General features: G+C 46.6%; 2 protein-coding genes across 2 annotated transcripts; both read right to left on the reverse strand.

The window, feature by feature from the left end:
* Window positions 1-2,455: 2,455 nt before the first annotated feature.
* LOC310860893 (serine palmitoyltransferase 1-like) lies at window positions 2,456-3,838 on the reverse strand (the record flags this gene model as incomplete). Its single annotated transcript, XM_083768081.1, has 1 exon — window positions 2,456-3,838. One exon carries the CDS (start codon window positions 3,836-3,838, stop codon window positions 2,456-2,458), a length of 1,383 nt encoding a protein of 460 aa, XP_083624207.1.
* Window positions 3,839-4,407: 569 nt separating this feature from the next.
* LOC310860894 (chitobiosyldiphosphodolichol beta-mannosyltransferase-like) lies at window positions 4,408-5,739 on the reverse strand (the record flags this gene model as incomplete). The annotated part of the gene is made up of 1 exon (XM_083768082.1): window positions 4,408-5,739. The coding sequence occupies one exon, from the start codon at window positions 5,737-5,739 to the stop codon at window positions 4,408-4,410; it is 1,332 nt and encodes a 443-aa protein (XP_083624208.1).
* Window positions 5,740-24,270: the final 18,531 nt, after the last annotated feature.

A 24,270-nucleotide genomic window follows, 5' to 3' on the forward strand; every position in this document is an offset into this window, starting at 1 on the left:
TAGAGACCAGGATTACTGCATGTTTTTGTGAGGGTATCTACCCTAGGGGACACGGGGAGAACATGCAAACTCCACACAGAAAGGCCCTTTCGCCAACCCCGCCTTCGGGTATGGGCACTGATGACGCGGAGGAGGGAACACGCCGCCAGTGCCCACAGCGTCCCCAGTGGGAATCGAACCCAGGACCTTCTAGCTGCGAGGCGACAGCACTACCAACTGTGCCACCGTGCAGATATGCTTCCTGACCTTGTCGTGTCTAAGGGCAGGGCTGGTCTGATCACGGAAGAGTCGCAGACACAGGAGAGCACTATTCACCGCAATACAATGCAATGAGAAGCCATATGCGTGCACTTATCAGGTTTCTATATTGTGTGTGTGCGGAGCCGCGGAGTTATTTACATATTTATTACTCTGCTGTGCTTGTGCTCCACAAATTGTGTGTGTGTGTGTGTGTGTGTGTGTGTGTGTGTGTGTGTGTGTGTGTGTGTGTGTGTGTTTAACGGTGTGTGTTGCTGCAGAGAAGAGGAGAGGAGACTTGCATCAGTGGACGAAGGCTGGTAGTTTATGGCTCTTTTAAGCTGCTTACGCACGCACGTGTGTGCGTGTATTTTCTGGCGTATGTGTTCGCCCCCAAGGCAGCATCTATTCAGCTCGGTGCAGAATTATTATGACCTTATCTGTGTGTGTCCTAGGTATGAAATGCTATTGCGCTGATTCCTTTAAGGAGTAGTTCACCTAAAACACGACTTAATTTCGATCAATTAGACACGCCACACAAATCCTGTTTTCATTCACGGAGATTTGTTTTTGTTTTTGCCAATGCCAATAATGTGATGTCCAGCCTATACCGGAAACTCAGCTGGTCATCACATGATTGGCTTAGGAATGTGACGAAAACCCCAACATCTCCACGAATTCAAGGCTTCGTGGGTCGTATCTGCAGGAGGGGATTATGCAGTACAATTACACCACTGCAATGATACGTTCAGCCCCCCAGTTTTGAGTGGATTTTACATGGGGTTAGAGACAAAACGACTAGTGATAAGTGGCCTGCTGTGTGTGTGTGTGTGTGTGTGTGTGCGTGTGCGTGTGTGTGTGTGTGCATGCTTACATGTGTCTACTGTATGTGCATCATGCACTGTGTGCCGAGGCCAAGAACAGTGGGAGTGCAGTGAAAAGGTCAAGTCCATACAATCAGTGTCACCTTAATGTGACCCGACCCCCCCCATCCTGGTAATTAACAGATAACCTTTAATGAGGCAAGGGGGTCTCACAAGCCCCCTAACGAGAGAAATGTCACATTTAACAAGGGAAACAGCTAGAGCACGCGGAACGCAGGCACGAACGCAGGCACGCATGCGCGCACACACACACACACACACACACAGAGAGTACGAGGTGCGATGGTGCGCTGTCATGTTGCAAATGTCACCGGCCATGTTAATGTACGGAGTGTTTTGACTGGCTGAACTTTACAGTAGGCCGTGTGGGAGGGATGGAGGTGGGCTGGGACACAACAGAAGGAGGAACAGTGGGGGGGGGGGGGGGGGGGTGTCATTTACAGATTATACTCGGTATAAAGTCCAATTTAACTCTGAGTGCGCTAATTGATACATTAACAGTTTTTAGCAAAGGTTTGAATGTCACAATGTCACATGACATGAATTGTGGAAATAAAAAATAATATATCATCGTACATCATCATGACATAAAATAGACCCTATGCCTATTTGCTCAGACACTGACGTAAAATGACCCATTCAATGTCAATGGGAATTTTCGACTTCAAATTCGACACATGCATTCCACACCCTCACATGAGTGCAGTGCCCGGTGTCGAGTCCGATTCACGGTTGTCCAGAACCGCCACAAAAGGCCTCTGCCTGGGCTCTAGACAGGGCCCATATATGGAGCTGGCCTGTTCTGACATCACAACACTCCATATTTGGGCATGAAAGTGTTCTGTCAAGCGGAACCACCGCCTGGTTTGGAAACTGTACTGCCGCGGAACGCAGATCACTGCAGAGAGTGGTGCGCATCGTGGGAGGAGATTGTACAGATATGGACAGATTTTGTTTGTTATCATGTTGCCTTGCCTTTAATGATCTGGGCTATAGAGGCATCATCATACCCGGACGTTATGCCAGGAACGGATACTGAGTGGCAAAAAAAAGAAGATATGATTGCATATTATTGAAGTTAAACGACTCACTTTGCCACTCACTTGGTCATAACCTCTATGGGCTCTCCTCTGCCTTTCTTTTGACGATTTAAATTATTTGAGGAATAAACCCCTAGAGATGTAGCATCTGCTTTTCGAGGGTGGTCTAAAAACAATGATATACAATGTATTTCTTTACTGCTCTGTACCCTCCTCCCCATACAGGCAAGACTCATACACTGTCGGGTGTTTGAGCAGAGCTAAAAGGATTCAACATTAATATTTATTAACCTTTTAAGCCGTTACAGTGGAGAAGTCCATGGAAAAGTGGCTGAGCGTCAGGGAGAACCCCACGAGGACGTCTGATGCTGCTTCTCGGATGCAGGCCGCTACCGCGTCCATCTCCTCGTCCGTCTGCCGGACGCTGACGGCCACGCGGATGCTGGGCAGCGGGAGGCAGTGCTCCTCTTTGTCCAGATAGCGAGCGATGGAGAGAGCCACTCGTCTGTCCACGCAGTAATCCACCACTCTGCTCAGCATCCTCACGTCAGTGGCCCGGGAGCCCGAGCTTCTCTCTAGCCTCAGGTGAAACGCCGGAGCGAAGGCCGCTCCTACGACCGCCAGCCCCGGGATTCCCTGCAACGCCTCATGGAAGCGTTGGCACTTTGTCCTCAAGACGGAGAAGACGCCCGGGTCTCCTTCCATGGCGTCTAGGGCCTCTATGGCAGCGGCGGCCAGCAGGGGAGGCAGTGACGCGGAGAAGCAGTAGCCCTGCCCCGACAGACGCTGGTGGTCGATGACAAACCGGCGGCCGCAGCAGAAGCCGCCGATGGACGCCACAGCGTTCTCCAGGTTGGCGCAGATGAGGTCGACGTCGTTCACGTCGACGCCAAAGTGCTCCGTCACGCCTCGGCCACTCTCTCCCAAGACGCCGAAGGACATGGACTCCTCCAGGAAGATGCGAACTTTGTACTTGTATTTCAACCTCACCAGGTCCGGCAGAGGGCACACGTCGGCTGTGTTCACGTACAGACCCTCCACCACGATGAACCTCCTGGTCGCTCCAGCCTTACGAGGGTTTCTCCAGTCTTCCTCCTCCTGTTCCTTCAAGAGTCTCTCCAGGTCGTCCATGTCGTTGTGTTTGAAGTATCTGACGGAGCTGCGCGAGGCTTGCAGTCCCTTCTGTATGGAGAAGCACACTGCTTCGTCTGCGAAGACCACGTCACCCCTCTTGGAGTATGCGGGTATTGCACTAGCAATGGTCGCAAAGCCACAGGAGTAGATGATGGCCTCTTCTGTTCTCATGAAGTCTGCCAAACGCCTCTCCAGCTCCAGGTGGACGTCGAACGTTCCGTAGAAGCCTCTGGGACCGCAGGTGCCGACGCCGTACTTCCGGACGGACGCCAGAGCCTTCTGCTTCACTCGCTCGCTGTCGAGGAGACCCAGGAAGTTGAAGGACGCAAAGTTAACACACTCCTTTCCATTTATCGTGATCGTGTGACCAGGCGGGCCGGTGACAGTGTTGTACTTCAGATGGGCTTGGTTTTTGAACGCGACGGGTACAAGGGGCTCGGGGCGCCATCCTTCAATGAGATCATTCTCCTCCTTCTCTGTCAGTTGGCGTGTCCCTCGAAGTTTACACGTCAAGACTGTGAGAAGTGAAACTAGAACATCCATAAGATACGCTTTGATGGCAAAAAGTAAACCGAGAAAACTGAAGAAACAACAACCACAAGCCCCATCTGCCATCTGCTGTATTTAGGGATGTTCTTAAGTCTTATGTGCAGAAGATCTGACCGGATCTGACCATGGTCTGACGTCACAGAAATTACACAAACACCTCGTCTACAATGCCGATGTGCACAGCTGTGTTCTGAAAGAACATGATTACACCCCTTACATGTCAAACCGTGTTTTAAAACGAAATAACTTGATTTCACTTGATCGATCTCATTTAACACTTAACAGTACGTTGTCTCGTGTTGTCCAGATGATCAGAGATCTGTGCCTACCGAAATGTGTAGTGAAACCTAAATTCAATGTAGTTGTCGTTAAAACTCATTGACTGCCAATGATGTCTAAAAACATCCGCCATTGAAGTTCATAGACGTCATTTGGTGTTTTCAATGTTTATGTTTAATTTCACATAATTATAAACCTGTGATGTGAAGATATAATAGATTCACAGTTATGCTAGGTCATTCACATACAGTTCCAGCATCAGTCCAGAATGGCGGTCATGATGTCTACTGACGTGTGCTGATCAGAGGCAGGACGATCTTGTCCCAGTTATCGTCCCAGCGTGGCCCCCTGCTGGTGCGGAGGTTGCTCCTCAACCGGCCCAGTAGGCCCTCCGTGCTGGGGAAGTCAGACAGGAGGGACTTCAGATGCTCGGACAGTTCCCGGAAGTCTCTGAAGACCAGCCCGTTCCTCTCATCTTCCACCAGCTCGTGCAAACAGCCAAAGTGGACGGCGCAGACGGGCAGGCAGCAGCCGAACATGTCCACCACCTTCATGGGCAAGTCCAGACCGCTGGAGGACTTGTGGAGACAGACGCCCAGGTCGGCTGACCCCAACAGGACCGGGTAGTCCTCCGCCTCCAGCCAGGGAGTAAAGATTTTCACGTGCTCAATGTCCAGAGCTCTTATCTGCTTCCTGTAATAGCCCTTCTGTGGGCCTTTCCCTGTAATGACGCACACCAGGGACGGCAGAGAGGTTCCTTTTCTAATGAAGCCGTCGTATTCTTCCAGGGCCTTCAGGAGGATGGAGAAATCTTCGTCCGCCGTCCAACTGGTGCTGCTGAGCAACAGCGCCGGTCGGTCCGGGCTCAGTGTCACGGTGCCGTCTGCAAGGTCTTGACACGTGAAGGCCGTCCTCTCCACCTTCTCTTCCACAGAGTCCACACCGCCGGGCTGGAACTCACGATAGGTCTTGGAGAGTTTCATGAACAGCTGATGCCGAAGATGGATGGGAGTCTCTCTGAACATGGCAGGAGGTTTGTCATACAGCGTCGCAGCCTCTATCCCCCAGTTCCTCCTCAGGTCTTCCTTCATGGCATTGGTGACGCACAGGTGGCGGGCGGCCAGAGGGCCGAAGAGGTGCTCGTACCGCTTCGCCAGTCTGACGAGCGGGTGTCTGTGTCCGTGGGAGAGCGCCAGGACGCTGTGCCCGTAGTTGTGCCAGTCGACGATGAACTGGCTTCCGCGCACGGCGCACGCCAGGCGCACCACGGCAAGGCCGGGCAAGCCTGGAGGATTCTGCATGAGAACGTGAGACGGAAGGTCCATTTTCATCAGCACGTACAGCATCTGCACCGACTGCACCGCCACCTTCGTCGCGTACCTCAGGAGCCTGGGTCCCCATCGAAGGCCGTCCACTTCAATGGTGACGATGCTTATTCTTCGGTCCAGGAGAACGTCCTGGTGCGGTTTGGTACCCAAACCCCCCACGAACGTGACGCGGTAGCCGTGTCTGCTGAGAGACAGGGCGTGGTACTGCATGCGAGGACTGCGTCCGATGTCCCCGACGACCAGGACACACACCTGCCGCTCCGTCTGAACGTCCCGCTTCTGAAGCATCGCTTGTAGGAAATGGCCGACGCACGCGGCGATAAGGGTCAGTGACACCATGAAGCAGGCCCACGTTGACGCTGACCACTTCCATAAGAATCCTTCTGCAAAATCCTGCATTTGGCAAATACATCATCATACATCATCATACATCACATCACTGAGCGAATCACTTTTGACGTATTCACTTTTTTGCCCTCACTTTTTATCCTCAATACGTACTTTGCTCAACCAATGGAATCATCTCTATTGGGTGCTCAGCCAATCAAATCATAGTGTTTGTGTTCACACATCTATATCTATAAATGCACCAAGTCTCTGTCTGTGTGTGTATAATCCACGTAACTCGAGACCCGCGATTGTCCAGAACCGCCCCAAAAGGGCCTCTGCCCGGGCTCTAGACAAGGCCCCTGCCCAGGGTCCATATATGGAGCTGGCCTGTTCTGATTCTGATGTCTGCATAGACTCCATATTTGGGCAAGCCTGACAAAGAACTCCATATATGGGTATAAAAGGGACACATACTTAATACCTGGGGTGGGGCATGCATTTCCAACTTGCATTGCTCCAAGTAGGCCACTGCCCAACGGGCTGTAGTCTATCTAACTGCCTCTGATTGTTCTCTCCGTCTCATATAAATCATGCTGTGAATTTACTGTAATTTAACACACTGTCACTTAACAACCTAACCCCATCGGGCTTTGTGGAATGGCCAACCTTTGCGTGCCGCCTGTGTCACGCCTGTGTGACCGACATATAAGTGGGCAGTGGGCCGATCAGTGCTCCATTCTTCTGCACATCGAGTCTCTCCAGCTTGGCGTGGTCTCTCGTGAGTAATGATGCGTTGGACAATGCACACGACAGGAGGGCCGAAGCGGAGTGGACACACCGCCGTGGGAGTCGGTGACAAGGTGTACTCATTCGGAGGGGTCCTGGATGACAGCAGAGCTCAGATCGATGTGCACGTCTTCAACACGGTGTCTTTAAACTGGACCAAGTTGTCTCCCACTGTGACGAGTGGGAGCCCCCCGGACGGTCCCTCCATGTCCTACGGCCACACCGCCGTGCTGATAGAAGGTGTCATCTACGTCTGGGGCGGCGAATGCAGCCCGGTAGGGTACTGCAACGTGCTGCATGCGTTCGGCGTCGACACCCACCGATGGTTCAAGCCCAGGGTTTCGGGGACTGTTCCGGAGGGGAGGTTCCAGCACTCATCCTGTGTTTTGGGGAAGGTAATGTATATATATGGAGGGTTCAAATTCCACCGGAACCCTAAATGCACCAATGACCTCTCCAAGCTGGACACCAGCACAATGGTCTGGGCTTTAATAAACACCAGTGGCAATCCACCGCCTGTCTCATCATATCACACTGCCACCATCATCGGGACAAAGATGTTTGTATTCGGGGGCCGAGGGAAATACTCCTACCAAGGCGACTACTACAACACCATCAGAGTGTTTGACACAAAGACAGATCGGTGGCTGCACACGCCTTCTTCACAGCGCAAGATCCCAGAAGGACGCTGCGGTCATTCTGTCTTTGTTTACAATGAAGAGTTGTTCATATTTGGTGGAAAAAACTGGACACAGACCTTTAACGATCTGTGGAAATTCAATCCAAAGCCAGGAATCTTCTCCTGGACGAAGCTCGGGCCCCGAGGGAAAGGCCCGCATCCAATGTATAGAATGTGCTGTTGCAGGGTGGACGATCGTATCATGCTCTTTGGAGGATTCTGCCCACCTGATGACCACATGTACATCTTAGACTTAAGTCCCCGTCTGCAGACGTTATGCATGCTAGCAGTTATTCAGCACGATCTGGAGATGTCAGGTGAGGTGAGGAAAATAGCGACCGCAGTCTCTGCGACAGAAGTATACAATGAAAGATTTGGGTGATCTTAAAGGGTTCTGGAAGAGCATTCCTTCAGTCCTGGCCCGAATGAGTTTGAGGAGAAAGACGGCTAAGTTACCTGTCCATCGTTAAGATACAGAGGGAAAGACTGGAAACAATGCCTTTCTGAATGAGATGTTTCCATCTATCCCGGTGGATGGCCCTCAGCCATTGTGACCTGAATGAAAGACGCACCAATGACCCAGGACAATCATAACAAGGCTCCTCAGACATGGCAAGACAGGACAGGGAATGCATTTGACAAGTTGCTGGGAAGGAATGCGTGTCATGATATTTCCAGACTATTCCAGAGAGACACAGACCAGAAGGAAGATTCACACAAAGCTTGAAGCCTCGTCTTTATGACAACAACACTAAAATTTAGTTTTACATGCTATACCCAGCCGTGCTGAGGATCAACGTACCTTCAGTGTCCCAGAGAAAGCTATGGACTTCATTAGAAGGAGCTAAGAAAGGTTCTTTCCACTCACTGAATCAAACACCCTGTTGCCAGGTTGTGTGGGCGGAGAGTTTGATAAAGAATGTTCTTTTGTTCGTTTTCAATTCTTTTTTTAATGTTTCATGGACATACACTGTGGTGTTAAACAAGCTAACCAATGAGTCATGGATAATTTTGTTATTTTTTTGTGGGTTTGTGCCTGCCTGGTTCTTTTATTGGCACTATACTCATTTTAGGAGACGCACACTCACAGTTGTATTTAAATTTTAGTTTTTTGCCAGGCATTTATTGTCGGAGTAGCCACAGTAATCTGTTCATAATTGCAATTATGCAGCTAGAAGTCCACTCTGTCGAGGTGCTAACATGCGCGTTGCACAAGCATAGCACAAGCAGAGCGTGCAAGTACTGCCGACCTCTACGAATTTATGATCAGCCCCTCTATAAAATATATACGTACCTTGAAGCATACCTTACTTACAAGCAGAGCGTGCAAGTCCTGTCGACCGCTACAAACTGTCAAATATCAGCTTCTCTGTGAAAGAACGTTTGAAATATTGAATTATTAGGTTTAGCTATTTGCTACGTACCTAGTTTTTGGAGGTAGGCTACGTAGCAAATCGGATGAGGAGCAACATCAAATAATCCTTTGGGATATGAAACCAAATGTCCAATTGATAACACAATTAGTGAAACATAACAGCCGTATATATGTATATGTCATTTGTAAGTTGATTAGTGGTATACTGTGGTTACTTTGCGTATGCCCCGTTTGACCGACCTCACAATCTCAGGGTGGACAGCCTACTGCCAGCTGAGCTGGTAGTAGGTGGGTAACCCAATCAAAAGGAATAGCTAGTAGCTGGTTTAAAGTCAAATAAATGTGTGATTTCTTGCAAGAGCCTCTCTTGTCTCAGCTGGAGTCTGAGAGGTTGTGTAAGGACTGGGTGTTTTTCAGTGCAGGTAAAAATGAAAGGAAATGGAAAGAGTAAAGGGGTGGTAAATCTATAGAAAATACTGTTCCTGTGTGGGCTGGAGAAGCTCTCTACTCGATGATGATGTTACTCAAGCCCACAATAAATAATGAAGAGATCATAGTGGTCTCGATACTCAAGCAAACAATTACTAAACAGATCGTTTCCATGCATGCCAGAAACGATTGAAGTTGTTCCATTGGAAACTGCCCATAGATCCGAAGTCCCGTTAGTCCGAACATGCACTGCTCCCATGCTTGCGGTTAGGTTTAGGTTAGGGTTAGAGATAGGGATAGTAATTGGCTATGCCACAACAAAGCTCGACCAATCAGTTAAGGGTTAGGGCCGGGTTAGCCAATGAGGGATTTATACTTGCTTGGCAGCAGAATTGTGTCGTGGCGCTCCGCCAATACCTGAAGCTGACAGTTGTCTGTGTCTTTCTCATTCCTGCAGGCCGACACATATATTCACGTTTTTACGGTTCTCTGAAACCTTTGGCCCGTCCAAATTGTCATTTGGCACTCTATACACCTTGGGGTCATGTTTTCAGATCTGATCGCTTTCAGATCTTGGGCCAAATACGTATTGATTTGGGGGTCCTTGAAATGAAAATGTTTTAGTCTCACTCTGTCTCTCTCCATCATCTTACCTCTTTATGTGAGAAGTTGAACACAGAGATTTTTCTCGACAGCCCATTTATGAGGAGGTAGATTGTTGTACACGCACGTTCGTAGACACACACACACACACACGCTTTCTCTCCCAAGTGAGAGGACCGGGCGGGTATCCATCGGGGAGCTGTTGTTTGTAATAAGGTTAAACTCTGACCCAATCATATAGCCACTGAGGAGAACCCCCTGAAGTGGCTGGGATTAAATAGAGTCCTTTATTATATGGTAGCTGTAGGACAATAAGCTCTCAACAACATTCACATACAGTTAGTGTGACCTTTACTCCAAGAACACACGCATGAAGCTGTATGTTTATATTTGTACACATTAAAAACCATTGGTGTAAATGTAACTAAGACCTCGTACTCCAGCACCGTACTCATAAGTATAGCCTATATCCTACACTTTTTGAGTGCTTTTAATTATACTCCACTACATCTCAGAGTAGATATTGTACTTTTTACTCCATTAAGCTTATTTGAAAACTTTTGTTTTGATTGATGGATTAAATACTTTATTAGTCAGAATTTTAAACAGCACACAACACAAAAGTCTTGGGACTATAGTTTCTATAGCTACTCGCCTACTCGTGTGCAATGCAATGCATTGAGCTTGTAAATAGCTATTTATTGGCATCAGAATATATTTTGATGCCAATACTTCCTACTTTTACTCAAGTAAATCCTTAGTTACCGACCGTAAGTAAAAACATGTGAGTATACTTCTTCCATCACTGAGGATTCAGCTGTGAACTGTTAGAAACCTCTTATCTCCATATCTTTGGTAAATTACTAATCCACTTGATCATACTAACTACAGCGTCTCACAAAAGCATCAAAAGTAGCAGATCTGCAAGCTCGAAACACGCCACAAAGCACGTGTTCCAAGCTTGTACTTCTGCTACTTGTTGTTTTTATGAATTTTGAATCCTGAAAAGTTACTCTTTTGGACATATGAGGTTCCAATGGACAGAGACGAGATGCAAACAGTCTCACTCACATCTGCACAGCTGTGAATTGCCCCTCTTGTTGTGTGAAGTGATTAAATGTTTGTATCCACTATAGGATCAAATCAAAACCATTATTTATTCACAATGAGGAAGCTCGACTGAGACAGGAGCCTCCTGTGCAGCGGGCAAATTACAATATCAAACCACCAGTTGCAGGACAATAATGTGAGACAGACCTGGACACCATTCCATGCATAGCTGAATATTAATGTGAAATGGCTCATTCGTACAAAAGACCGAACCGTTACTGTGTTCTGAAAGTCATGTGTCAGAGTGACGGATCTCTACTGGCTGCCTGCGAGTTGTATCTACAGTATGATCCATAATAAGCCTGAGCGCATCAGATGAAGCACTCTTGGAGGTCCCTATAATTCTACCCGGGGCGATCAGGCCTTTGCTTGCAGGATGTGGAACGTACGCCGGTTAGCACCATCTTATTTTTCACGTCATGTTTATGAATTGATTGCATAGGGCCTGAATGGAAACAAGACCGCAAGGACTTGTTTGGTGATATTCCTTTTAGAGCAGGGGACTGTTTAATAGTTTAAATGGAGTTGGAACAACAGATGTTCAGGAGGGTGCCGTGACGTGTCATTAGTCCGAAGGCTCATTGTTCCGAAAGTACTAACCCTAAACACAACCGCAAGCACGGGAGCAGTGCATGTTTGGACTAACAGGACTTGGGAGTTATGGGCATGCAGTCCCCGTTCAGGTGGCGGAGGAACACACCTTGATCCTGCCTTTCACGCCACTCTCCGCCCTCCACGCCAATCTACCTGAGCCTTTTTATACCCACCCAAAACCACCCAGAATCCTTTATGCTTTTCGTGTCCCTCCTCCGCCCCTGTCACCACCTAGAGACACTAGACATAGATATTCCCCCTGCATCTGTGCACTCGTCACGCCTCCCTGCCTTACCCTCATTGTCTGAATCTGAGATAAGAACACACACACACACACACACACACGCACACGCACATGCACACACACACACACACACACACACACACACACACACACACACACACACACACACACACACACACACACACACACACACACACACACACACACACACTCCACCCCAATTGTAACACAACAGCATTCGCCTTTTGGACTGAGGACAATTTGTTCAGCATCTGTGAAATTAGACATGGGTTTTACAATGTGGGCTTTTCAATATTGATCACTGTCACGTCTCTCTCTCTCTCTCTCTCTCAATCTCTCTCTCTGTGTGTGCCTGTGCCTGTGTGCGCGTGCATGCTATAAGAATCATCCCCTGTCCACCTCTGTTAGTTGTGTGTTTGTGTTGGTAGGTGGAATGCTGCATGATTCAGGTATTCAGCTTCATTCATAGTTTATTTGACTCACACCACCACATCATTTCTCATGAATACATCCAAGACAAGAAGTTCTCTGCTGTGGGTGATTGTAAGTGGTTCAACCATGTGCATGCACGCACGCGCGCGTGTGTGTGTGTGTGTGTGACACACACAGTGTGTGTGTGTGTGTGTGTGTGTGTGTGTGTGTGTGTGTACAGTACCATCTCTGCCTATTCGTTTTCGTTCATAATGACCCTTGCCACCACCCCCCCACCCCCCCACTTCACACTTCCAGACAGCCCATTGTTCAAGTTAAAAGCCCATGGCCCGGTTTCCCAAAGGACACATGGTGTAAGAGGTATGTTGTTGCACATGCTCAGATGCCCTCTAGGCCGCACATAGAAGCCTGTGAACATAGACATAGATATTCCGTGCATAGATGTGCCACGCAATGGTAGGCCTCAGGTCTACCATTCTGAAATTTAATTTACTATAATATTTGGACTGCTGGACAGCTGACAGTAGGCTCACTTTACTTTACCATTGCGTGCGTTACCATTGCGTGGCACATCTATGCACAGCATATCTATGTTCACAGGCTTCTGTGTGCGGCATATAGAGGGCATCTGAGCATGTGCAACACCATTCCTCTTACACCATGTAACCTTTGGGAAACCGGGCCATTGGCTCTACCCCATGGGGCGGAGAGGCGTCAAAGCGTCTGGAGACAGTAGCCAATAACATCGCAAGAAAGAAAGGTATTTTTTTACCTTAAATCAGCTTGTGTGGTAGGTGATCATGCAAGTGTTAATTAACTAAAATACTATAGTTCACAAAATAAATAGAAGTAACAGTGTTGGACTAGGACATAATATGAGGCCTCCACCCAACAGTGATGATTTGACTGGAGTCGAGCAAAGCATATGCGTTGCAGTTTGTCTGGAAGATAAAAGAGGCTGGTGAATTATTAAAGCTGGCTGAAGCTACACTCAGAGAAACCCAGCAGACCACTGAGACCCTGCAGCACACACACACACGCACGCACGCACGCACGCACAGATTGAGACAGGGCCAGTCCAATGCAACACCCACAGGGTTCGTCTGCACCATAGACTGTATAACAATCACAATCGCTACACATGAAGAATGTTGACTGCTCATGCTGAGTAAAGCCGGTGGATTCTTGCTATGCTGTTTGTGACTGCGGATAGAGTGCAGTAGCCTGTCAAAGCACAGGGCTATAGGCAGCTATTACCGCAGCCAAACACAGCAGGAGGGAATGTCACTCTTGTCTGCCTCATGTCGGTTTAGCTTCTTTGCGCAGCGTCAAGTCAGAGTCCATGAAGGACTCGCTGACCCCATGGCGTCACAGGAGAGTGTGACAAATGGCTGCCCGACGCCTGATCACATTATCTGTCTCCCATGTATTTTGAAAGATGGTTTGTCATGACCAGTTTGTAACTGTTTATGTTGAAGTCTACTAAATATTGTACTGCCGGTTGGTTGTTTGTTTGTTTGATGTTATTTTCATGTAGGCTACTGTATAACCACACTACACCGACCCTGTACATTGTGCCTAGGGGACAGGTGGGTGCTACATTCCCACACCCAAAATGGCCACTGTAGCACCAACTACAAGTAACTCCCAGGGTGCCTCGCAGTCGCACATACCGGTACAGGTGTAGGTGTTCGAGGCTTCTATAATTGAGGCAGAGCTGGGAGACTGCACAGGGGAACAAACACAGTACAGAGAAGGACCGAGGGATGGACGGAGCTGGACCCAAGGACGGAAAGTGAATGATTATGTTAAGTAACAGTTTGGACATTATTTGGAACATGCGATTCTCCCTTTGGGCCTTTCTGTTGCTTTTGCAAAATGGCTCATGTTGGCCTAACTGAGTAATTAACCTGTGGGAAAATTTGACCTCATTTAGTTTTACACTGGATTTTGCCTGTTTGTTCTGCAAAAATTCAGATCTACAAGCTTGAAACGCTAAGCATTTTGAGATTGTTGATCTGCTACTTTTGCTATTTCTTTTCCACCCAAGAGAGACGATATGTAGTTTGCATATACAGATCTTTATTGCAACCGCAGATCGCATTTACTATGAAAACGTCCATTTCCCGCCAGTCAGTCGGTTGGTTGGTTTGTTGGTTGGTTGGTTGGTTGGTCAGTTAGTCACCCCTCGTGACATCACGTGATGTCATTGTCACGTGATGTCCCAAAGTTATTAGTGCAGCCGCACCCGGCAGTCGGCAAAAACTAGACAACAACAGGCCCGAAATTTAAGGCCCGACCCTACCTGGGCCTTCATCAAACCCTGTACACTCAAGACACTGCCCCCCTGCCACCCTTAGAGCTCCATATATGGAGTTGACCTGTTCTGACATTCCATTATGTTGATCTGACCACATTAAACCCTGTACACTCAAAACACACTCTGGCCAGTACAGAATAAGTTATTAGTGCAGCCACACGCCCGGCAGCCGGCAGCCAGCGAAAACTAGAGTTCTCAACAGGCCTGGACATTAAAGCCCGGCCCTACCTGGGCAACAAACCCTCTACACTCAAGACACGCTCCATATATGGCCAGTACAGAATTAATTCCATAAACCATATGTTGATCTGACCCCACATGCCAAAGCGCCAGCGTTCACCCAGCAGTCTGCTGTCACCTAGCCGGATGCGTGCACGCGACCTTGCCCTTTAGGGTGTCTTACTGGTATAATTGCGAACGCACTGAGCACTAACTATGAGACCCTGCAGATCATGTCTGTCTGTGTGTCTGTCTGTCTGTCCCGCTGTGACACCACCCGCCCGCAGCTGTAGTACACACACACACACACACACACACACACACACACACACACACACACACACACACACACACACACACACACACACACACACACACACACACACACACAGTAGAAAACGTAAAAAAATGTACTAACTAAAAAGAAAAAAAAGTACGTAATTTATTCTAATTGTTGTTATTGCAGCTGTGTTCGCTTCCCGCAAACTTGTTGTTTCAAAAAATTCTCATCACAAATGATCGATTCCAACTATCGGCAGCCAAGTTAAAACAAACTCCAACAATTGGTTTCAGATTATTATTAGACCTGTGCCCAATATTCTGTGGTTTAAAATGGACAAAGTATATATTTGGTACAGTCATGTGCAGGTTGTAGTAGTAGTAGTTGGCTGCTGTGTGTTTGTCTGTGCAGCTGGTGCTGCACTATCATTATCAGCAGGTAATAACACACAGCTGTGGGTCTAACTCCACCGACAGTGGACTCATTAATATAAACAGGAGCCTGAACCCAAACTCAATTTACTTGAAAGCCTCTTTGGTTGCAGGGGGTCAGTGCGGTGTGTGTGTGTGTGTGTCTCTCTCTCTCTCTCTCTCTCTCTCATATCTGTGTCATTAATGAGTCCAATTAGCACATGCAAATATTTACTCCCAACTAACATTTGTGATTTATCACTCTGTTCACTCTTTAAAACAAACAGTCTCTCAGTAATGTTGTGTGTGTGTGTGTGTGTGTGTGTGTGTGTGTGTGTGTGTGTGTGTGTGTGTGTGCGCGAATATACGCGACAAGGCAAGGCACGGCAAAAAGCCGGTCATGGCAGGAGTCTCTTGTCTACTATATTTACCCAGGGTAACTGGACTAAGCTCAAGAAATTGTTTACAGCCATGCCCTGCTCATAGAACATTTCATGGTAGGGGTTCGATGCCTTGCTCAAGGGCACTTCAGCGGTGGTAATTTTAACGTGCCGGTTCCGGGGATACGAACTAGCGACCTTCCGATATCAAGACCGCTCCGCAAACCGTTCGGCCACCACTGCCGCAACAGCTACGGAAGTGGATCACAGTACACCCATTACCCTGCATCGTTGCATCGGTGGCTAAATATCTGTAACATGTTTGTCCGTGGGGAAATCATTTGGAAGTATCTTCTTGAGAGGAAAGAGATTTAAAAAAGCTCCTTTTTTATTAACACACCACGCCTTAATGTTGCTCGCGATCGCCGCGACAGAGAACGCCAGGGGAGGGAAGGAGTCTGTGTGAATCCCCAAATCAAACAGCAATATTCTACACTGTGTATACCAATTACTTTTTATGATTATATCAAACCTATGTGACTGAGGGAGATTGCTCTCTCTTCTCATTTGTCGTGTGTGTGTGTGTGTGTGTGTGTGTGTGTGTGTGTGTGTGTGTGTGTGTGTGTGTGTGTGTGTGTGTGTGTGTGTGTGTGTGTGTGTGTGTGTGTGTGTGTGTGTGTGTGTGTGTGTGTGTGTGTGTGTGTGTGTGCGTGCGTGCGTGCGTGCGTGCGTGCGTGTGTGTGTGTGCGTGCGTGCGAGATCATGATGTGTGAATATGAATAATGCCGGCCAATGGCTGCTCTAATCTGAAGGCTGTTATGTTTTATTCATCCGGGAGTCTGCCACCAGCTAATGGAAGTCTGTGTGTGTGCGCGCGTGCGTACCTGTACTTTTCATCTATGGTATGTGTTTATGCGTGGCGTGTGTGAGTGAGGTTCATTTTTCCCCTGCGTCTAGAACCACAGGTGGCTTCATAGGAATTGCGAGCCGAGGAAAGAAAAAGAAAAGTGTGCTCCTCTGAGTTCCTCAGGTCTCCGCCAAGCTGGGGTGGCCTACCGCCAAGGCAGTCTGTCAATCAAACAAGTGTTTGGTTAGACGAGGACGGCCCCAGCATGTTGTTTTTACGCATTAGTCTCAGCCGAATCCTGTCCCCCTCCTTATCGTCTCTGTCAGGTGGAAACCTCATATGTCCAAAACTGTTACTTTTCGAAAACGGCAAGCTCAAAGCTTGCGGATGTTCTACTTTTGATGCTTTTGTGTGACGCTGTAGTGTGATCGTAGTAGGGCGTTTACACAGACACACAAAAAAGGAATATGGAGATAAGAGGTTTCTGCCCGACAGCAACATTACACTGAATCTCTGTCGCATGACGGTGTCCCGTGTCGAAAATAGCTGTTCTGCCAAAGCTCACAACGCGAGCTTATTCGATCAGTTATTCCTGGCACATCTCCATCACACGACAAATTATCATTCTTTAAAAGGTCCCTATCTCCAGTGAGTTTGTGCTGAGTGCGTACTGCGCCTTTATGTGAACTGTAGGCCAGACGCTTCATCAGCAGAGACGGGTAGGAAGGAACATTTAACCTCTGACCCTGACAAAACCTTGCTTGCTGACACTGGCTTAAATTTAATAGCATGCATTATGCTGTGCGCACAATCTGCACATGCACATGTACGTGTGCACATGTACGTGTGCACATGTACGTGTGCACGCACACACGCACCCACGCACGCACCCACGCACACACACACACACACACACACACACACACACACACACACACACACACCTCTGAGTCTCACACAGTATGTTGGCCTCCACTCAGAGTCTCGGCCTGAAGACTAAAAGCCTAATACATACAGTATATCCCCGGGTCAATGGGGGAATTCCCGTTTAGGTTGGTGGTTAAGATGTTTGGCTTTAGTGTTCCTTCTCGTGTTGAAAAACCCAGGCTGAGTTAGCAAACTATCTAATTTTCTGTTTCTCTCTCACTCACACGCACACATGTAGGCCTACAAACAAGCATGACTCAATACTATAGAGCGTCGCAGTCCCGCCCCCTTTCATGACGACGAAGAGAATTCCCCATTCATTTTCCCCATAGTTTTCAAAAAGTATTTCTTTTAAAGACGTTTACGCCGTGGACAAAGCCAACTCGGCTCGTGACAAATTAGGACAATAAATATTGTCTGCAACGTAAATGTCTTTAAATAAATACTTTTTGAAATGTCTATGGGGAAAATGAATGGGGAATTATATTCCGGGCCTCTCGTCGGGGGGCGACGCTCTATACATCCGTCTCTAGACAGAGACCCGCCCTTGGTAACGCCCCGCCTGTCTCTGATTGGCCGCCTGTTTGATCTGCAGCACCGGTTAATGTAATTCTTTATTTGTGTTATGAGTCTTGATGTCAAAGTCAACAGTATATACATAGGCAAGCACTACCAGATGTTTGATAAAAATAAACTTGAAAGATATTGTACTGTAATCTTTATATCCTTTTTTAGTATAATAGTGTTAGATTACTATAATTATAATGGCATAGTGTTGTTGCACAGCCCCTAATGTTATTTCTTTGTTAATATAAGTATTTTTGGTGTATTACTGATGACGGTATTATCCATAGGCTAGCACTGCAGACAATACACAGGGGTACATATCGTTTTAATTTAGAATTGCCAATTAGCCTGTATTTATTGGACATTGACAACAACGAGCTCTGACCAATCAAAGGCAGGCGGGGCAGGTGGGGAGTTACCAAGGGCGGGTCTCTGTCTAGAGATGGACGTATAGTATTGAATTATGCAGGCCTTACATACGCACACATGCAGGCAGACACACACACACACGTACACACACACACCAGTGGGAGGTCTCCCACCCCCGGCCCTCCAATTCCATGGGTTAACCTCTGCCCTTTTCCGTACTCTCAATCCTCATCCTCTCAACCCCGGCAATTCTCTTCTCCTCCTCTTCCTCTCCTCGCAGCCGCAATTAATTAGCTTTTACAGTCTGATCTGATCTGCCTCAGGATGGGACGCGTCTGATAAGCACAGGCCTGCCTATGTCTCTGGAAATATAATTACCTGAGAATGAACGCACACTTGAGAAAACCCAGGTTAATATCCCCCCACCCACCTCCGCTAATTAGAAATGTTCTGACGAAGAGCCGTTTTGTTTGGAAGTCGAACGCACTCTGCACTTGTCGCTATTTCAGCAGTAGAAACTCTTGATAATTAAATCTATTCAATGATATGCATTAGTGAGCGTGTGCACGTGCGTGTTTAATAACATGCTCTGATGCTCTTAATGAGTGAGTGATGGCAGACGAGGCGAGAGGAGGAGGTCCTCGCACCTTGCGCGTTCACGCGCGTCCGATTATATCCGCGCACCATAATCTGTCTCTCCCCTCCCCCACCGAAATGACAGTTAACACACTCAATTATCAATCTGGCTTCCACATCTACACTCCACCCGCTGTCAATACACGGCTCAAGTGTCTCTGTAACAACTTCATCACCGGGAAGTAGATGGAGGGGGGGAGGGGGGAAGCTTTCGGAAGGAAACTAATTTACGGCACGTAATAGCATTTCAATGCCCGTGTGGGTGCTTGGATTCTGGCTGGGGAGTATATGGATGGATCCGCTGAATGAAGTATAGAAAATGTTTTTATACTTACTTTTATACTTTAATTGCCTGACAATGCACAAACTTTCAAAGAACGATGGGGGGTTGGTCTTCCATGTTAATGTGCGAGCGTGTATGTGCGTTTCTTTATGCATTTGGTACTTTTAAAGCGAGCACATTAGTGCATGAGCACACGTTGCGCTGTGCTCTCAGTCGGCACCAAGACAGCCAGCCGCCATCTGCTTTATTACCGTGGCCATAGCAACAGCCATACAGTAAGTGGAGATGGAGCGGCGATGCACTGAACGTCCTTGTTTAGCCCATAATTTTTTTTAGCTAGCTCTGATCCATAGCCCTAATGATATGTCTCTTGGCAATATCGGTAGAGGGCGCAAAGGTGTAACTAAAAGTATTTTTCTTCCGGTGAAAAAATAAATCATTTTCTGGCCAATAAGTCTTGGCCGTCTTTGTATTGGTGAGTAGCGAAAACGTTATTTTTATTTCCGCTACCGTCGAGAGGCTGGTCTGCATTTCATGCGAGGGCAGGAAGTCGAAAGTCCCATAGCTCTAATGCAACGGCATTATAGAGCTATGGATCAGAGCTAGATTTTAGCTAGATATTTATGTAGCAACCATTTAGAAGGCATTTCGGGTTGATGTAGGCCAACGTTTTGTGTTTCTTCGTAAATGAACGCCCTATGCTTGATACAGCGTCATACAAAAGCATTGAAAGTGGAAGATCCACAAGCTGGAAACCTGTGGCGTGTTTCAAACTTGTAAATATGCTACTTTTGCAGTTTTTTCCTGAAAAGTAACAGTTTTGATCATATGAAGTTTCCACCTGAAAGAGACGGTATGTAGAATCGGTCTTAATGGTTTAGACGAGAGAGGAGGCAAACGAGGGACACATTGCAAAAGATGCAGAAGGAATTGGGTGGGAGTGGGTGGGAATGGACAGAGGGATGGATGGGAATGGGTGGGAGTGGGTGGGAATGGACAGAGGGATGGATGGGTCATTGTACTAACTAGTCCTTACCCGTTCTGAATATATGAACAGCAAATGATGTTCAGTGTGGGTAATGTGTTAAATGCTGCAGTACAATCACAAGTATACCATTGATACAATTGGTATTGTGGCTGCTTTGGAGAGGTTATCCTTTAACATGAATAATCAGTTGGATAAATATGATTTGAAGTGGAACGTGTTCCTCAGTGATGTTGCAGGTCCTTTGGTGTGATCCATGGTCAGGCAATGCCCTTTTGCTTGTTTATTGTATTAATATACATAGTCCTTACCCGTGTATGGACTATTGCCCCCCATAAATATATTTAATTGGTCTTCATTTTAACTTGTAGGCTATAATATATTTGTGTCTTTTTTGTGTGAATAAAAACAGCACTATAACATGAAAATATTTGTATAAATGCATGGTAGGGAAATGTTTTCATGGCAAGGACTGTAAAATGTACACTTATTAGCCCACAGACCCCCATTTGAAAAGTATGAAAGACCCCAGTTTGACATGCAGCACAGAAAGTATGGGCTGTGGCACAGGTATTCCCAAATGTACAGTGTGGGTCTGTGTCCGTCCCAACATGCATTTCACTGGTGACACTGGTGACACGTGATTTGCGGGGAGATGAGTTGTTCAGTACCCCCCTGGTGGCCGCGGGGGGTACTGCGCCCTGGGTTGGATTATAATTTCATATAAATGGGTGATGTAAAAACAATATCTGTACAGTAAATACGACAGTTGCATCGGTAAAAAGTAGCCTAGCTGGATTGTGGGAGCGTGCAGATTTATTTTGGCATGGAGAGATGTGTGCTAATAGTGTGGCTCGGTCGGAGATAGACCACGGACAAATAAACGGGTTTTTATTCACTAATAAATTCATTATTAATCTTATTGGAAAAATGGCTTCGTTAAGACCTCCATATTATTATGGTCAATGCCTGTGTGAAAAGTGGGAGCGATTGGTGCAGGCAATGAGGAGATAAGTGTTTGTTTCTGACAGACAGACAGACAGACAGACAGACATTCGCTCGTTTATAGTATGATGATTGGGGAGAATTGTTCTAAGCTGTTTTACGCAAATCTGAAGAGCTGGTTTATGGACTATGAGTTTGTCTCTCAATTTCTCCCTTTTTGTGAGAGAGGCTTTACCAAGCACTACACGCCACAGTAACATCCTGCATGTTATCGTAATTTATTGGCCCGTTTGATTACATTTTGCACACAGTTACAAATCGAGAAACTAACACTGAGAATGTTACTGTAGAGTAGGCTACATTAGCCTACATCATGATCTTGACAAAGGGTTATGCATTGAAAAAGTGTGTGGCATGCACTAAAATGGTTACAAATCTGGCTTCAATCACAGTTTCAGGATGGTTTTGAAGGCAGTATTGCTTTTTTCATTAAGGACATGGGGCTCGGTGAGTGGATGGGATGGAGTAGACACATGACATCATAGTTAAATAACACAAATGCACATAACATCATTGGGCACAAGTCGGATACAAGGCATGACTCCGAATAATGATTTGTCATGTAGACTAGACTGGTGCACTTTGGGCACTGGCCTACTCAAGAGACATGCAAGTCGTGAATAAACATCCTCCTGTTGTCTGACGGATTGATTGATTGATTGATTGATTGAATACTCTATTTACAGGGGTCTTCAATACAGAGTTACTACAGGGTGTTCGCCAAATCTTTTTGGGAACATAGGCCGAAAATAGCAGATCTACAATGAAGTTGACGGGTCGGGTTGGCCAGTCTGTCTCGTGTAGCCAGACAACTATTCCACAATCTCTGAATGCTATATAGAGTCTGGACCTATACAGCCCCCATGAGCTGAGTAAACGGAAGCTGCCATTTCCGTTCACGAAAATATATTTTAAAATATCTTTAGAGCTTATTTTTTAAAATTTCCTTTTCTGCTAAGCAACAAGCTATATACTTAGATGTTTTCTTTTTATATTAGGATAAATGTGCGGGACTGTAAAGAAGTGGCGAGGAGGCTCCGCTTCCGCTTGATCGCTTACTGCACGGTGCACCTCAGTGCTTTGGTTCCCAAACCTTTCAGGTCGAGACCCAAAAGAGAGATTTCACGGGCCGGGACCCAAACTAGTGAAAATATCAGATCTACATTTCCACAAGGTGTTGCTTCGCACCGCGTTGAGAGCTTGTAGATCAGCTATTTTCACTATGAATTCTTAGATTTGTTTGTTTGTTTTTTTAAATGTATACAACATATATGCTACAACAAAATCTTAAATCCTAAATGTAGGAAAATATATATTTTTTTTTTACTCAAATCGTGACCTATAACAATTGATCCATGATCCACAAATGGGTCCCCACTCCCAACCCAACGGTGTTTGGGAACCAGTGCATGATAGCAACTCAATCACACGGAGGCGCAACACAAACACTCTGACATGAAACACTAACAGCATGGTGTTGATTTCAAATCAACACCATGCTGTTATGTGTTCATTTATCTTCAGCCGTACAGACTTCATTTGATATAAATCAACACCACTGCTGTACGTTTCTACTTCCCACAATGTTAGCAAAATAATGACCACATCAACATACCTGCAACTTTGCAAGTGATAGGGAGCCTCTAGCCTCGGTACCAGGCTTTCATTTTTGTTGGTCAAAAATTGAAAGCCTGGAGGAACGCATTGGCCGCTCTGGTCTAAAAGTGGGAGTCAACCCTTCCGGGTGGGCGTCGCTCCAAATGATGTGACGTAGCGCTGCACTAGGGGGGAGAGGAGGGGCCGGGGGTGACGGACAGATCGATGAGATCTAATCAGGGCGTGCGCAAATCTGAGCCGCGACCCGCCCCTCTAGACCAGAAACCTAACATGTTAGCTCAGGCTAGGGAGCCTCTAAACGTTTCCGTCATTTTATTTCCTTCTCCTGTAACCGGCAGGGAGGCGCTTTTGTTTCAAAACAAAATAATATTCACAGTACACGTGACTCTGCTACTACCAGACGGGAGAGAGACTAGAGAGGGAGGGGCAAGTTATAGCTCTGAGTCTGAGCAGAGCACTGTGGTGGAGGCACGCAAGTTGCAGGAGGAACACATGAATCATTGTGTTGCCCTCAGCAACGTGTTGCCCTGCACAGTGTGTTATGTGCGTATACCTAACGACGGCGCTGTATTTCATATCTTGTATTGTATTGTATTGTATTGTATAGAGCACCGAAGTCTGACGTCACTTTCAGTAGAGGGCGTCAGTCCCCAGGTTCATGTATTTGTTTAGTTGCATTGAAATCCCCATTGAGGCGATTTTAGATCGCCTCATATAACAACTGTGTTTGAAAAATAAACATGTCACCCCGGCCGCTTCACTCATATGGATATGAAGAATCAACTGACTGAGAGAAAACGCTAATGTTACTGCTGCTGAATTAGTTACATTTTCGCTAGAAGCAGACTGTATCATATATGAGTGACTGACTGTTGCAAACGATACAGAGACACCTCCCTGACAATAACGCAGAGACAGCTTGTTTATTTTTGGACCACAACGCTTATAGTAGACGATATTAAGATCACCCCATGTTATTCTCCATAGAGAAATTACTTCCGCGAACCAGGGGAATCGTCGGGATGAGCGAGTTACGTCAGGACTTCGGTGCTCTATTGTATTGTATTATTATTATATTATTATTATTACTAAGACACACACATAGCCTGCATACGTGTGTCCCTATTAGTATTCTAATTGTTGTTATTGCAATTGTCTTACTTGTAATAAGAATACCGGTAGCTACTTACATTATTGACTTTCATTATTGGTATTATACCTGTAGCCTAGAAGCCATTTGCTATGAGAGATGCTATTTGTGCCAATAAACCCAATAAACCATTTGAAAATAGAATATTTAAATTTCAAATACTGTCTCAGCAGAAATTTGTAAATGGCTACACAACCCTTAATTGGTTTTATGCAGGCCTG

Source organism: Protomyctophum parallelum (assembly GCF_964188405.1).
Source record: "Protomyctophum parallelum genome assembly, chromosome: 6".
NCBI lineage: Eukaryota > Metazoa > Chordata > Actinopteri > Myctophiformes > Myctophidae > Protomyctophum > Protomyctophum parallelum.